At 44.7% G+C, this 15,282-nt stretch overlaps 1 protein-coding gene across 1 annotated transcript in view; it reads right to left on the bottom strand.

The window, feature by feature from the left end:
* Positions 1 to 15,282, bottom strand: part of DNAH9 (dynein axonemal heavy chain 9) — a 207,577-nt gene that overhangs the window by 76,268 nt on the left and 116,027 nt on the right. Inside the window, exons 52-55 of the mRNA XM_068413544.1 lie at positions 7,184 to 7,372; positions 5,640 to 5,875; positions 2,566 to 2,688; positions 282 to 486 (exon numbers count right to left, since the gene is read on the bottom strand). Coding sequence (XP_068269645.1) covers positions 282 to 486; positions 2,566 to 2,688; positions 5,640 to 5,875; positions 7,184 to 7,372 — 753 coding nt within the window. The remainder of the gene's footprint in view (positions 1 to 281; positions 487 to 2,565; positions 2,689 to 5,639; positions 5,876 to 7,183; positions 7,373 to 15,282) is intronic.

Raw genomic sequence — 15,282 nt, 5'->3', positions numbered from 1 at the left:
CCAAGAGTAGGAAAAGAGAGAGATTCTTACCTAAATTTTTGGAGAAAAAAATTAAAATTGCAGTTTAAGTGTTCCCAAAATACCAAGAAAACAAAAGACCCAAGAAAAAAAATCCTCAATGTTTATCAAGTCAAGGGAAATCTCTCAATTTTATGATAAGTTCCACAATCTCTGCAATCTTGCACATGAAATGCTATTTGTTTTGTTGTAGTAGTAGTAGTAGTAGTAGTAGTAGTAGTAGTAGTAGTAGTACCTCCCAGTGTAAACTCGCAGCTACTGACCTTGAGCTCTTCCAAGTCAGGCCTCTCCATGTTGACCACTGCCACGAGCAGCTGGTCCTCCAAGCCATCTCGCGTGACGGTGAAGTTGATGAGGGTGCACTGTGCCTGCAGCTCTGGTTGGAAATGGGGGTTTGCCAGCTTCGTGTGGAGGATGAGACGGAAAGCAGGGTTGAATTCACACTCCTTGTCCCCGATCTTAATGTACCTGAAATTAGACCAAAAGGAGCATGAGCACACGTCTCTTCCAGGACATTTAATCCAAAGACAATTGGTGGTATCAGTCGATGGCATCCACCAGCACTGGACTTTGCATTCTTCACATAGCTATCACTATTAGAGCAAAAAGTATTTTAAATTGGACGCACACGAAACACTTCTGATTTAGGATAAAAACCCCAGACCACTGCCCCTGAATTTTGGATCCTATTTGAGAAAGCTCACAGTTTCCAGCAGAAGGACGGCCAGTTCAACCACAAACCCTTCTTTGCTTTTTATAGAGGCCGTACTCTGCCTAAAGTTGGCATTACATGGAGGAGAAGCCTCTCAGAGCTGAGATTTTAATTAGCCACGGCTAAAATTGCCTAGTCTGTTGGCCCAGAACAGGCCAACTCTGTGGCTGCACTGAGCTCGAACAGCGAAGCCAGGTTTGGAGAGCAGCTGTCTGCCATTCCTGGGAGGTAACACCACTCAGGAAAACTCCGTTTTCTCCTGGTCTGCATTTTGGACATCAAGTCTAAAGCTCACAGAGACCCCAGGAATCAACATACTCTGAGCCCTAGTTTAACAAAGCCCATGGGAACCAGAGGAAAAGAGAAACTGGATGCAGCTGAACTGTTAGGGGAACAGTGATGTTATCATGGGAATTTGAATACACTTCCCAGTCAAACATCAGCTCACTAGGTGTCCTCTTGGCCACTTCAATTGTTTTTATAGCTGTGAAACTGAGGCAGAGAGAGCTCACACAGCACACACAGCTCACGGCAGCATCCAGAAACGCTGCCGAGAGCCCTGACTTCAAAACCACCTTCTTGCTCTGGCACTACCAGCATCTGTGGCGTCTGGGCTCATGTCCTGAAAAAAATGAAACCCACAGACTCTTTATTTGATTTATGACTTATTTTCCCTTTCTTAGGAAACACATGATCTCACAGGGAGTTTTGAGAGCAGAGACAACCAGTCCCAAAAGGGAATGACTGGGTTTTCACTGCAGGGGGGCTCAGGAGTCATGCCACATTTGCTGTGCCCCCATCTTCACTTTCAAACATTTTCCATCCTCTTCACCTGAACTGTCATTCCCTCTGAAATGATCCTTCCCATCCATCCTAGAGCTAAACCCACAACCAGCCACCCTTCTCGTGATGTTTTCCCCCGCAAACTTTCCAGACAGCCCGCTTTTCCCAGCAGTTTACATCGTCCTAGGGTATTTCGGGCAAGTAAAGAAATGATCCTCAAGGAACTATGTGAAAGGCAGAGCTTAACAGGCTTTTTGTTATTTACTGCACAAAGCCAAAAGCAGGGCTGCACTGCAAGGCACAGACATCAGCCCGTGCTGGGCTCCTGCGAGCAGCGAAGCTGTCAGTGGCAGAGACTTTTAAAAGCCCGAATGACACATATCCTTCTAAAGGCCAATGACTCCACTCTGCAAAAGCCAACGAAACAACATTAAAAGAGTCCCTGAATAAAGTTCAGCGCTAAGCACAATGTTTTACTTGTTGCCATTATTCGAGCACACACTAAAAATGTGCTTCTTTTACTTTACATACAGGAAGAAGGAAAAAGTGAATGCCCTTGCTGCCCTTCTCGCTGACCTCCTGTGGGCTGGAGGGTGACCAGCAGCTGCCATGAAGAACTTGGCCTCATTAAGAAACTCTTATATATTCTTTATGCTTAAATCTGCGGCTGTATTCCTAAGTGGTGCAGTGTTTGCTAAAATCCAAGGTTACTTTTTCTTCACAACAGCAATAGCTATTTTGGTAATAATTCAGTGTCAGGATAGCCAATTACAGACACCAAGGTCACTATACAAAAGGAGAATTACAGGTCTCTCTTTTATATGAGGCTTGACTGACACTGTCCAACAAAATGAAAAATCCAGGTTTATTTCAAAGCCATCCATCCTATGACTGAATTACCTGTGATTGCCTGATTTAAAAATGCCCTCGCTTCTGAAGGCAGGATGTTAGTGCTGCCGTATATGAACATCCACAATTTGAGATCAGGAACAGAAAGTACAACAGCACAAAGAACCCATTCCCATATGCCATTAAACCTCCTTGGTGCTCACCTTCCTTTCTTGATTGTTTCTCGTCCCAGTAATGGCCCCAAAACTGGATCCACGGATTCCTCCAGGTTTTCAATCAAAACCAGTTCTCCCGCAGCCAGGGATCGTTCCATTGTGTCCAAATACCTGTAGGAAACAGCATTGGTACCCATCACAGCGAGCCTGGATGTGATGCTTTGCAGCAAGGAGGATGCAATGGGGATGGAGGGGTGCCCCACACTGCGATGGCAGCTACAGACACATGCCAGCGGTTGCGAAAGAGAAAGAGGGGTAAGTTGTTGTCAACATATGGTGCAGAAAGTGGCACTGGCAGAGTTTTGACTGTCCAACAAAAAGAATCGGGTCTCAGATCTCCCAAGGGCAAGAAATAATAACTCTGCCTTTCCCAAGAAAAGAGCATGAGCATCAGTGAACAAAGATGGGATGGCTTGGGGTTATTTTTAGCAAATGCTTTGTTTCCTCCAGAACCCACTGGTGCAGTTAATCTTGCATAAAAGCAAGGAAGAACAGCAGGATTCAGCTCCATTTTGCCCAGGGTTTAGGGGCACGTTTAGGACAGCTTCTTTCCTCACGAGGCAATTGGACCCCTTTGCCCAGTGCCTCAATGTGGAACAGGGATGCTCTGCATTGGGATGCTTTGTATTGGGAAGGGCAAGGTCAAACGCTTGTGCTCTCTCCTTCAGGGCTGCTCTGCACTTCACGCAACTTACTGCTCTGCAAAGAGGAGAGAAGGGTCCTGGGCAGGTGGTGAGGATGCTCTGGGCTCTGTGACAGCATCACTGTTGCACTGTGTCCTGGTTTGGCCTAAACCAGGCCGATTTTCCTTTCAGTGATTTTTGCTTTCAGCTAAGTCTCCTCTAAGTAACTGCACCTTCTGAAACTAACTGCATGTTTTCGCAGACAGTGTCTGCCTCCAGGACTGATAACGCCCGAAGTTTGTAGTTATCGCTGAGGCACCGGTAGGGATGTTGTGCAGTAAGGCTCTTGCTGTACTTATTCTTAGAGAAACCAAGGTCACTGCTGAATTCCTCACCGCTTACGAGTGAAGAGCCGAAGGGGGGTTGCAGCTGCAGCGGGGAGCAGACAGGGCAGGTGACCCAAAATTGACCAATGAGGGTATTCCATCCCATACACGTCATTCTCGGTATAAAGGGGGGAGATCACGAGGGTCTCGCTCTCTTTCTGCTATGGCCGGTGTCCAAGGAGGACTCCGTCTGTTTTCCTGCTGCCCCCGATCCCGATCCGTGCATCCCTGAGTCCAGCTCTCGACCGTCGCTGGGCCCAGCCTGGGCCTTCCCGGAGCCTGCCCTGCAGTGCCGGTGGGGATGTGGCTGACTTCAGGGGAGTTCAATCTTGGTTTTGTATATATATTTGTATATATTTGATTATTTCTATTATTATTATTATACTCTTTTTCATTATTATAGTTTATTAAAACTGTTTTAACTTTCCAACCCGTAAGTCTCTCTCCCTTTTCCCTTTCCCTTTCCCTTTGGGGGGAGGGGGGGGAATAACAGAGGGCATCTGCCACAGCTGGCCCAGCTTTAAACCGTGACAACTGAATCATTCCAGCTAACTCCACTGGCTAAAATATAGGTTCCTTGCCTAAGCTAGAGAGTTTGGGACCTCAAGAGGTGATAGAAAGATCTAAGACAAGGAGTTTAGAGTGACCTTTAGGCCCGACCTTTAAAGGAATATGTTGACACAATGCAACCCCCATCTTTGATCAGCAGCCCCCATTTTTCTGAGCCCAGGAATATTTTATACAATAAAACAGTCAAAGAGAATGACAGCAGCTGACACCAAAGCTGCTCAAATGGCTGTTACCTGAAGGAGAAAAGGGTGTGGATTTAAACCTCTTAAAGCAGTTGAAAGTAAAAAAAACACCATTTCCCAGATGATGAAACACTCCATTATTTACTGTAATGGGGTAGTGAATAATGCTTTTAGCCAATGGTCCTGTGACTTCACAGCAACACACTAAAATCCCCTCTTAGTGTACCTGCCAGCCTGGTGTGGGGCCAGGGAGGGAGGGGAAAAAGAGACACTGTGTTTGCACAGCAATCTGTAATGGCACCATATGAATGTTACAAGGTCTGTTCCTCTTGTTCCATCCTGGAGGGTTTGTATTTAGGTGCCTTCTCTGGAATCTTTACTTTTCTACAGACTGCTTTGAATAACTGCAAGGCATGGTGACCAGGTTGGCCAGGAAACAGAAATTTGCTCTAATGCAAAATGACCTGTATTTTCATCCCACATGAGATCAAATCTAATAACTTCTTGTTATCTTCTATGAGGAAAGCAGAGGAGGCACCAGCAAAACAACCTGAGCAACCCCAAGACATCTCTAAATCTGCAAGAATTTGCCAGTACCGAGCTTAGGTCACTCCTGTTGCCAATGCTTTGCTCTGTATTTAAAAAAATAATCTCAGAGCTCATACGCAAGCAGGAATTTTGACTCTGGGTCTGCTCCATCCCAGCTGTGACTCCTCACTAAAGAGCAGAAAAAGGTGCAAACTGAGATAGCAGCAGACTGGTCTGTGCACTGACTGGAGATAAGATCCAGGAGCAGAAAAGCCCTTACATAAAAGATTTAGCCAGATCAATGCAGGGGTGCTGCAATAAGAACCTTCTAGCTGGTGCCAGCACTGGAGCAGAGTTAGCCCAGCTGGTTTTCAGGGCATGGTGACCCTCCTTGCCTAGGCCCTCTCTCTTCTTCCAAGACGGAGGAAGCCCTACTCACCCTCCTGGGTGAAACTGAGTCAGGACGTGACACATAAGATGAGTCTGATGGAGGATGCCATAGTCCTACACATAGCTCAGCCTCCAGCACACAGCTCTCTTAATTCTCAGTTTCAGAGGAGTTTCTATGGTAACTGAGCCAAGCACTAAACAGACCCTCTATTTAATGAGAAATCTCTATCATTTTGGTAATGAATAAGCAGCTAATGCACAAATACATTTGAGGGTTTTCCTCAATTGGCTCAGATGGTTGCAGTTAAATATATGCTGTTCATCAAATATGACAGGCAGATAACCATTAAAAGGTATTATTATGTAATAAGGCTGATGTTTACCCCTTCTGCCCAATTCGGATCACTCTGAGATCTTCACCATACTTTGTTTTGATCCATTTGATACCCTGCAGCTGGGGATCCACCATGAGGGGCCAGCGCTCACAGTTGGTGAGGATGGTGGCATTTTCAGTGGACATCCGATCAGCTGGCAGGCCCTCGTTCTGCCAAGCCGCTACATCAGCATCATCTGTCAGCATGGTCAGAGGATCAAGGGATGGAGTTACAGGAATTGGCACCTGGGAGGAAAGGAGAAATGCTTCCTAGTCTGTCAGCAAAAAACAGCGAGTGTGACTTGTGACCAGAGAGGAGCAAGGAAAATATTTAAAGTAAAGTTAGCTTATTTAAAAACTGGTAAGTCATATTTATCAGTGGTTTCCCATTCTACAGGATAGTTTTGATCTAGTAATAAGTGTTTCCCACTCCTGTTATGCATGAATAGAAAAAGATTTTTGCCTGCAGAGTCCTAAGCATCGTGAACAGCCACAGCCCAGCCAAGCAGGTTCAGATCACCCTCTGCCATGTACAAGCTCCCTGAGATGACAGCTTGGAAGAATATAATTAACACCCTCTCAAGCTTGCTGTTGTGTTGCAAAACAGCATTAGCAGTTCCAGAAACACTTCTCTGACATGGGAGGCCACTTCTGGGTGTGACAAACAGAAAGTTATCTGTGCCAGTTATCTGAGCAGAATGGGCCTTTAATTTTCCATTAGAAATACAGGCACTTCCCTGAAATTTCTAAGCACAGAGCAAGGACATTTTTGGAACAATATTGCCCTTAACTAAATTTTTGGCTTAGTATTAAGAAATGCAGAATTAAGTTTTTCCTCTCTCATCTTGAAGAACTTGCTGAGTTTCTCAGCTTTTTGATTTGGGCATCACTGCCCCATTGCGACCTTATTTAAAAGCTTCTTGGCATTTCACCAGGATTTATAACATCCAGTTACTACACTGATGTGCAAAAGCTCAATCCTGCAGCACATCAAGCACTTGCATTTACTGATGTATGAGAAGACATGTTAAAAATTTGTGAAATATTAAACAAGTTTGAAGCACGGACGGTCTCCATCTGGTCCAAACAGCAAGACATGGGTAAAAACAGCTGAGAGGCATGAACAGAGCTTGTGTCCAGCCTGAAGAACCATCTGGAGTTTTTCCAAGCCTACTAGGGAGCTGGCAGCGAGCTCTGCCTGCTCCAAGCAATTCCTTCTCCATACTACCCCCCTCCTTCTAGGCCATCCCTGACGCCTGGTTAAAACTGCACAGCATTTGTACTGGGCTCCATGTTTGGGTTGCTGCATCGAGGATTTTCCTCTGGACATGGAGGAACTGGGTCACTTGCATGGAGCAAGGACACCACAATGTCTTCCCCAGAGAGGAGTAAATCAAGTGTGGCTACGTCCCGCTCCTCAATCCAACTTGGTGGGGACACAGGGATGCCTCTCATTTGGGGGAGCCCCTCACTTGGAGGATCTCCTGTGGGCATCAGAACTTATGGCCATGTTAATTCCAGTAACAAAGACTTTTCAGAGAAATCAGGGCTTACTTTTAGCTGGTGCAAATATGGCTTCCAGATTCCATCCAGGAGATCTTGACGGTATTTCTTGGTGAAGTAGCCCAGGTAGGAGACAAAGGCCGTAATCAGCAAGACATCTCCACACAAGGTGCTCTGTTGCTGTTTGAGGTTCATCACGGCTTCAGCCCATCTCACGTTCTCAGAGGCGAGTCCCCCAACCTACAATTCCCCAAGTCAAATTGATCATTACAGTGGTTCTTTAAGCAATACCTCAGGGTCTAGCCATGTCCATACCTTGTTCCTGACATCAATTGTCATTTGCTAAAGTTTAAAATTTGGGAATGGGAAATATTCAGCGGTTACTTTGCTAACCCTCCCCCATCCCATTCAGTGAAAGACTGGTCCTAAGTCAAATCTTAGCTGTCTGCTCCACAACTCCTCTAAAATCACCAAGGGAGGATCCATCACTTCCCCAGCAGGAATTCACATAAAGATATCTGCATAAGGATTTCTGAGGCAGCCCATCAGCTATTAATTGCCTTAGTGCCACAGATTCACACCTCACTACACCCTCTCTCACACAGAGCACTACAACAGCCATAACCTTCAGCTATTTCACACAATTTATTGTTACCCCAGGTAGATGGGATTTTGATCACAATGCCCTTGGGTCTACATTTTTCTTTCCCTTAAGGCTCTGTCCAGAAAACACTTCCTCGTGGACATTTTTCATGAGCATCCAATGCACAAACAGTCCACTGGAAGCTTACCAGCTTTGAAGACGGTACAGCATCTCCTTGTAAAATAAGATACCTCTACATGCACAGACAACTTCTTTGACCATTGATACTTTTTGGGGTACCATTGGTCCCTCATTCCTGAAGTCTTGTGATTATCAGAGATACCCTGACACACACCGCCCTTTTTTTTTTCTTTAAAGGAGAAAACTTTAGCTCTATTAACTGAGAAACACAGCTTGGAAATATGAATGGAATGCATCCTTCGGGTTCACAAGCCAGAAAAACCCAGAACAGTTTTTTAAGTTGGTCTCATGGATGTGAGAATACCAAACCTCATGGTCAAATTCACAATCGCTCTCCTGTTGTCAAGGTGCTCTGGAAACATCCATGTAATGTACAGATCCCCGCTGCTCACAGGCCTCTGTTACCAGGGCCAACCAGCACTCTCTATTTTTCTTCTTCAGTGTACAGTGTACATGATCTTAGGGTTATTTCTCATATTTGTAATTTTTATTAAAAATTCCTCTATATCCTTCTCTCTTGTAAACCTCCCCAAATAAGGGGTGCTGCAAACACGTGACTAACACGACATTGCCTCCTTCTTCCAGGTCACTGTTAAATGTTAAACAGGACCAGCTCTAACACAAATCCCTGTGATAAGCCTTATGAACACCTTGAATATCTCATTCCCCTGAACTAGGTTATTTTGCCATCTTAAACTGATATGCAGAATGCAGGTCCCCAGGATGGGAAGCCATCACCTTCAGACCCTCACTGAATCCCACCGTCACACTTTCTAACTTGACCAAGTCCTATTTCTAGCAGAATCTGGCTGCCTTCTGAGGGTTAGGAGCCATCTTCTGAGGGTTAGGAGCCGTCTTCTGAGGGTTAGGAGCTGTCTTCTGAGGGTTAGGAGCCGTCTTCTGAGGGTTAGGAGCCACCTTCTGATTTCCAACACAAATTTACTCCCAGACAGTTTATGCCGTCAGTTCTCACGCAGACACTGCCCTCCAGCTCAAATAGCTCTCCTTTCACCCTCATGTGTACCTCCAGATGCTTTTATAAACAGCCAGTATTTTCTAGGGAACATGCTCTGCTTGGCTAAGCAAAAGCAGTTGATCCAGTTCCCCTCTGAGATACACAACCACAGGAACAGCTCTACCAGGCCAGACCCAAGGTCCACCTCTTTTGGCATCTTGTCTGCTGACAGCAGCCCTTAGCAGATGACTTGGGAAGACTATACAAACGAGGACCTGGTAATAGTTCCCGATGTAATCTCCCAGCTCCCCACAACTGGAGGTTTAAGGACCTTCTGAAACAGAGATTGTATCTTTGTGCTTAATAGCCGCTGGTGAATTTTCCTTCACAATTGAGTGCCATGGATACCAACCAACCAACCTTTTGGCATCTACAGCATCCTGTGGCCAGGAGATACACAGTTTAGCTACGCTTTCTGTAAAGAAAATACATTCTTTGATGTGCTGCCTGACCTTTTCAATTGCTAAAACCTGCTCGCACAGTGGAAAAACAGCGCACAATCACGCTCGCGTCACCTTCTCCATACCTCTCATGATTTCAAGCCCTGATACCTTCTCTGCTGTCTTCTTTTGAGGTTGAAGAGCTTTAGCCTATTCAATAATTCCTCACACAGAAGCCACCTTTTGATTGTCCTTGCAATCTTTATATTTACCAAATGATGTAATCTTTATTATCTGATTTCTTTTTATTGTTACCTTCCCTGTAACATTTCCCATTCTACTACATCCTTTGAGGTACAGCAGAGGGGGCAGAGGTAGAGCTGCACATTCAAGATTTATTTAGAACGCATTTATATAGTGAGTTTGTGATTTTTTCTCTCTTTTATTCCCTCTTCTTTTCCTAATAAACCCTAACATTCAGTTTCAGCTTGGGTTTTTGATTTGTTGAGGGGTTTTTTGCCTCTGGGAGCACAGAGCTCACATACTCACAGAACTCTTAACTCCATCATTTCATTCCTGAATGATAATAATTAGCTCAACATCACTCACAGGGCATGTAAAGTAAAAATTAATTTTTCCAATATACATTACTTTACATTTATCTACCTGGCATTTCATGCCTCCATCACTTGTATCATTTTTACAATTCTTTATGGACAGTCTCCATCATTACTGTATTCGTATTCCTGAGAGACCGTGACCTGCTTACACACCATCGCTTGCAGATAATTTATGATTATTCTGATGAACAAAAGAACTAACAGACAGATGCCTACAATAACACCTCTGATGGCCTTTCTGCCTTGACAAATCTGCCCTTTTGAATCACTGATAACTGCCTTCTGGGCAGTCTGACTCCTTCCAGGAGTAGAAGGAGAAGCTGCAGATTTTCCTTTGCCCCATTCAACCTCAGAGCTGTCCCTAAATCTGTTTTAGTTGAGTTACTCTTTCATGAACGTGAACCACCACCCTACACACAAAGCCGCAGAGAAGGATATCCCAGTGCCTTTTGCTGATCTCAGCGTGTGCTGATATCCCCTTAGCCTTGCCAGAAAGCTTACTCTTGATATGATAGGACCACATCTGCCTTTTTCAGGGCTACACAACGTGTAGGGCAAAGCCTGAACAAATAGATTCAAGTGGTCCTCACTGGTTGCTGGCAACGTGGTCCTGGTTTAGAGACAATCTGTTATAAATCCATAGCTACATGTCTACTTCTTGTATTACTGAATTTCATCCCATTCCTGTGGTTCCCATATCCAGACCACCCAGTTATTTCAACTACAGTCATGCTTCCTGTTTATCTGTGGGAATTCCCATTTTTATGTTCTCAATCTTATAGGTCTGTCTTATCATGTATGCCCACATTCATTAAAGTGGAGCATGTGAAAACTGGAAAATGTCAGGGATGAGGCAGCATGGGATATATCTGCCCTGTTCCTCCTCTGTTCTGGACATCTGCTGGAATCCAGCTGAAGCTGGACAGACCCTGGTCTCTGTTCTTACTTAATGCTACTTGTTGAAAAAGAAGCAAAGCACTACTTTTAAGTTATTGGTTATTTTTAAGGATCATACTTAAATTACCCTTAATCTCAACTCCAGTAACAGTTCATAGAAGTCCACTTCCTCTATTTTTCCTTCGTAGCTTTTATAGATGAAGTACCTACTGGTCTTTCCTCCAGCCTCCTTGAGGTCAATTCTCATACTACTCCCATAGCCTCTAAGACCAAGAAGTCTTTATTGATCTGATTTTCCTAATACTTGTAGACTCTCTACATACTCCTAATTAATTTCTTGAGGTGATTTTTTTTTTTATCCACTTAGGTCCTGGGGGTCTTTTCTTCTCCTTTGCTTGGGTCACACACTACTGCGAGTTTTAGTATCTTAAAGAAATCCCAGGTGTCATCCACCTCAGAACCTAGAAGTCATAGGAAATCTTTTTATTTGCCAAGTAGCAAATTAAAAGCCATCTCATTTGATTACCTTTAGCTCTTTGATAATGAGGGATAGTGAACAATCATTCCCTATTCACCTTCTGCATACTATCCATGAGTTTACAGGCTTCTGTCACATCTATCCCTACACTGTCTCTTTTCCAAAATGAAAATTTCCTCTGTTCACATATAGAAGCTGTTCCATATGTCTTTGTACCTTTTCTAGGTTGCCTACAGCCTTCTGAGATGGTGTAACTCAACTGTGTTCAGCATGCAAGATGCAGGCACACCATAGATCCAGACTGATACAATGGTTGTTTAACTTCTGCTCCCTGATTTTTTCCTACCCATTCACAATATTCAATTTGCCTTTCTTCCTCCAGGTGAGTACCACGCTGCTGGTTCTGAGAACTCTCTCCAATGACTCCAAGAGCTCTTCTGTGAATGATAATACTGCAATTAGGACCTATCAATGTAAATGCATGATTACAGTTCGTTTTCCCTGCATGCATTGTTTTGCATTTGTCATCACTAAATTTCATCTGCCACATTAGCACATATCCACTCACAGACACCACCCATCAGCCATCCTCTCTTTTCTGGTGCACAGATCCCTGGACATTCCTTGGTCCCTGTCCCTTGGATTGTGGAGCGTCTTTTTTAGGTCATCCAAAGTTCGCAAGATGCTTAAGACACTGTAAAAGTTCAGCTTGCCTTCATCCCCCTGGTTTGTTTTTCAATCCAAAGCAACACTATCTGTGTTCATTTAGGTATATTCTTCATACAACCCCAGATGTGTTTATTTCAAAGTCTGGGAACTTATTTCTGCTCACACATCTTGGATGTCAAATAAATTGCACATCAGTAAGGGCTGTCAGGATCTATTCCTAGATCAAAGCCAGAGATGACACAGGAGACCATGTGCATTACACAACAGTAAGTTGGGATGCAAGTAGCTCCTTGCATACACTGCAAAGCGATCCATTTCTGACAGCAGTAGTAGCACGCTGTGCTTTCTAACCAGGCCTTTAAAGACAGCTAGTTGAACGGGCACCGACACAACTTGTTCTTGTCTGCATTTACAGCTGACTGTGTTCAGTGCTCCCCCAGCTCTGACACCTGCTAGCAGCTCCTCACAGCAGCAGCTCTGTCCTGCAACCAGCCAAGACACACAGTGCTTTGAGGAACTTAACAGAGTCTCAATTCAAGTTGTTCCCAGGCCATGGCGTGGAGAGGAGATGTAACCAACATGGCCTGGGACTCAGAGTCCCTGCTCCTTCTAGCATTGCTCTCCATCTTATGGCAAGCATGATATGACTTCACTGCTGAATAAAAGCTCATTTAAGTGAATGGATTCTCTATTAAACCACAATATAAATGCTGCAGCTCGTATTCCAGCCGCAGGCAGCGACAGCCAATTTCCCAGGGACTAAGTGCTTCTCTCCTCCTCTCCCAACAACTTGCATTGAACTCTGATAATTTCCACCAGCAGAAATAACCCCAGCCTTGCCCAGGCTTTTAAATCATCCCTGATCCTAATAATTTCCACTGTTTTCCATATGATCTACAGTAAGCAGAGGCCTCTGGTAATGGTGCATCGCTGGGTGCTGCAGCACCTTGGCAGCATGAAAAGCCAGAGTTACCCTTCTCTCTTTGCAACTGGGCTGGCAAGAGCCACACTCTCCCCCATTAAAGCTGCAAACAGGAGCCCAAGGGGCATTCATTCAGGGATTTTGGTTCCAGACACGAGTTTGAGCTGACAGACTGTGTTCATATCCCATGTGAAATGAGAAGATTGCTGGATTGAGTGTGGATAACTTTGCCCATCAGTTGCTAATGCTGCCTGCGGGTCCCGAGGCTTAATTGCCTCCAGGAGCAGGACAGCACACACCTGCATTGTCTGTGCAATGCGTTTCTGGCTGCGTTGCAAAAAATTCCATGCAAACAGGAGCCCTTAGTGTGGCAGAAAGACATGAGACCTTTCCAGCCTCAGAAATCACCGCTCCAAGCCTCAGACTGGAAAGCTGAAGGTGATAGTCCCTCCACCTACGCTCCAGTCCCAAGACAACAGACATGGAGGTCTCTGTGGGAAGTGCTGTCTGGGTGGCTCATGAACTGCTAAGGGGGCTGATATGTCTTTCCATCTTTCCCAGTGTTTTTCTGGCACAGTTGGGTAGGGTTAAGAGGGCTAGGAGGGAGGAAGCAACAGAAAGACAATTTATGAGCCTATTTGCAGCATTAAGAGAGTTCCAAGCATCACTCCAATCTCTTTCCAAATCTTTTCATGAGGAGACATGGCAGGAGCAGATGCTGAAGGGGACAGATAACTCTTTTTCTTCCCGTGTTTGCTGTTGCACTCTTTTTTAGACTGTACGTTGTTTGGAGCAACAGGAGACACTCAACAGTGTTTTGTGCATTTGTGTGCACATGTATATTCATCTTTCAGCAAGCCATAAACAAAACCAGAATGCAAACAATCCCACTCCCTCTTTCTTTGCTTTATGAAAGCCCAGGGTTGACACTGGCTTCCCCAAGCTCTCAGCCTCTTATCTGTTATCAATGCTTGTGACTATCAGGCTGAAAAAATTTACCCAGTGCAAGTGAGGCAGATGTTGTTTGCCAGCTAGAGATCAATAAAAAACATGCTGCTTTTTTCTAAGCAGAATCCAGGGCATTGTCCAGCACTCGTCTTCCTCACCACTGCAAGGACTGTGCCAGTCATGTGATGCTTCAGTCTTGTGTGATCCTAGATGCAGGGACAGAGATTTTCTTCCACCTGGCTCTGCTTTTTCTCTAATGATGAAAGGAAAGGGTGTTTCAACCTGAGGGAAAGCATATCCTGGCAGTAGCCAGGTAGAAGACTTTGGCAGATTATGGAGAAAACAGTGTTTATCCTGTCTTATCTCTGCACATAGGCAGACACAGCTTGGGGAAGGTCTCCATGCTTTCAAAGGCAGAGCAAAACAGCTTTCCAGCCTCCCTGGACATCACCTTTGGGAGCACGGGAGGACATGAGTAATCATGGTCCTCACTAAGGCAATGCATCATACTTGAGGAGACAAGTAAATGCTTAGAAAGGCACACTCAGAAAGAAGTGGGTCACTAAATGCCAGAGTCCCCTTGTTTTCTATGTGTCCTTCTACAAAATGGAGGAGAAAATTATTTTATTTAATAGGAGATGAAGTTGGAAGGGGGCACATGCATGCAGCAGAGCAGGATTACAGCTAGAAATTATTTTTTGAAAAGAATTTAGGATGTCCAAATTCAATCTAAATGAAAATGGTTTACAAACCTCAGCAAGGACTGGCAGGGCTGAAAAATAACAGTTGTATCCAAAGTAGAAAGCCTATACCCAAGTGATGTCCTTTACCTGCCCAAAAAAATCAAACCGCCCTCCTCCACCCAGTTCTCCTGACGCAAGATCAGGCTGCACGCTAACCTGTCCTCCCTTTTCCTTTTACCATTTTCAGTTTGCTTCACTGAGAGACTTGAGACCCAGTCACCTAAACATTCTCATTTTAAGTATATATAAAAGACTGAAATAACTACCGGAGTGGCCAACGTCACCCACCGGTGACTGGGCAGAGCCATGGGTCATTTCTCCAATTCACACAACACCAAGTAAGAGTGTGGTGGGAAAAGCAGTTTGTGCACAACCACTTCCGAACTGCTTTAATGGTTTCAAGACTTCCAAGTTTGCTGCTGTGGTTCTCCTGAAGCCCAGACAGTGAAAGATTTCTTTCCAAAACCGGTCACCAGCGCATCCAAAGCATTCCAAGAGGAAAGAAACAGGGAGGCTTTGAAGCCGAGGCAGTTAAACTGCTGTACAAAATAAATCAAGACTGTGCCTAAACAATGAAAAACAGGCTCAGGTATTTAACAGTTAAGGATATAGTCCAGCACCACAAGTACTGCCTGTAAGCAGGTGCTGACCCTGAGCCCATGAGCAGTCCCAGTTAATTAGTGAGGTAAAGAAC

Source organism: Nyctibius grandis, chromosome 15, assembly GCF_013368605.1.
Source record: "Nyctibius grandis isolate bNycGra1 chromosome 15, bNycGra1.pri, whole genome shotgun sequence".
Lineage (NCBI taxonomy): Eukaryota > Metazoa > Chordata > Aves > Nyctibiiformes > Nyctibiidae > Nyctibius > Nyctibius grandis.
This window is presented reverse-complemented; position numbering and strand designations above follow the sequence as displayed.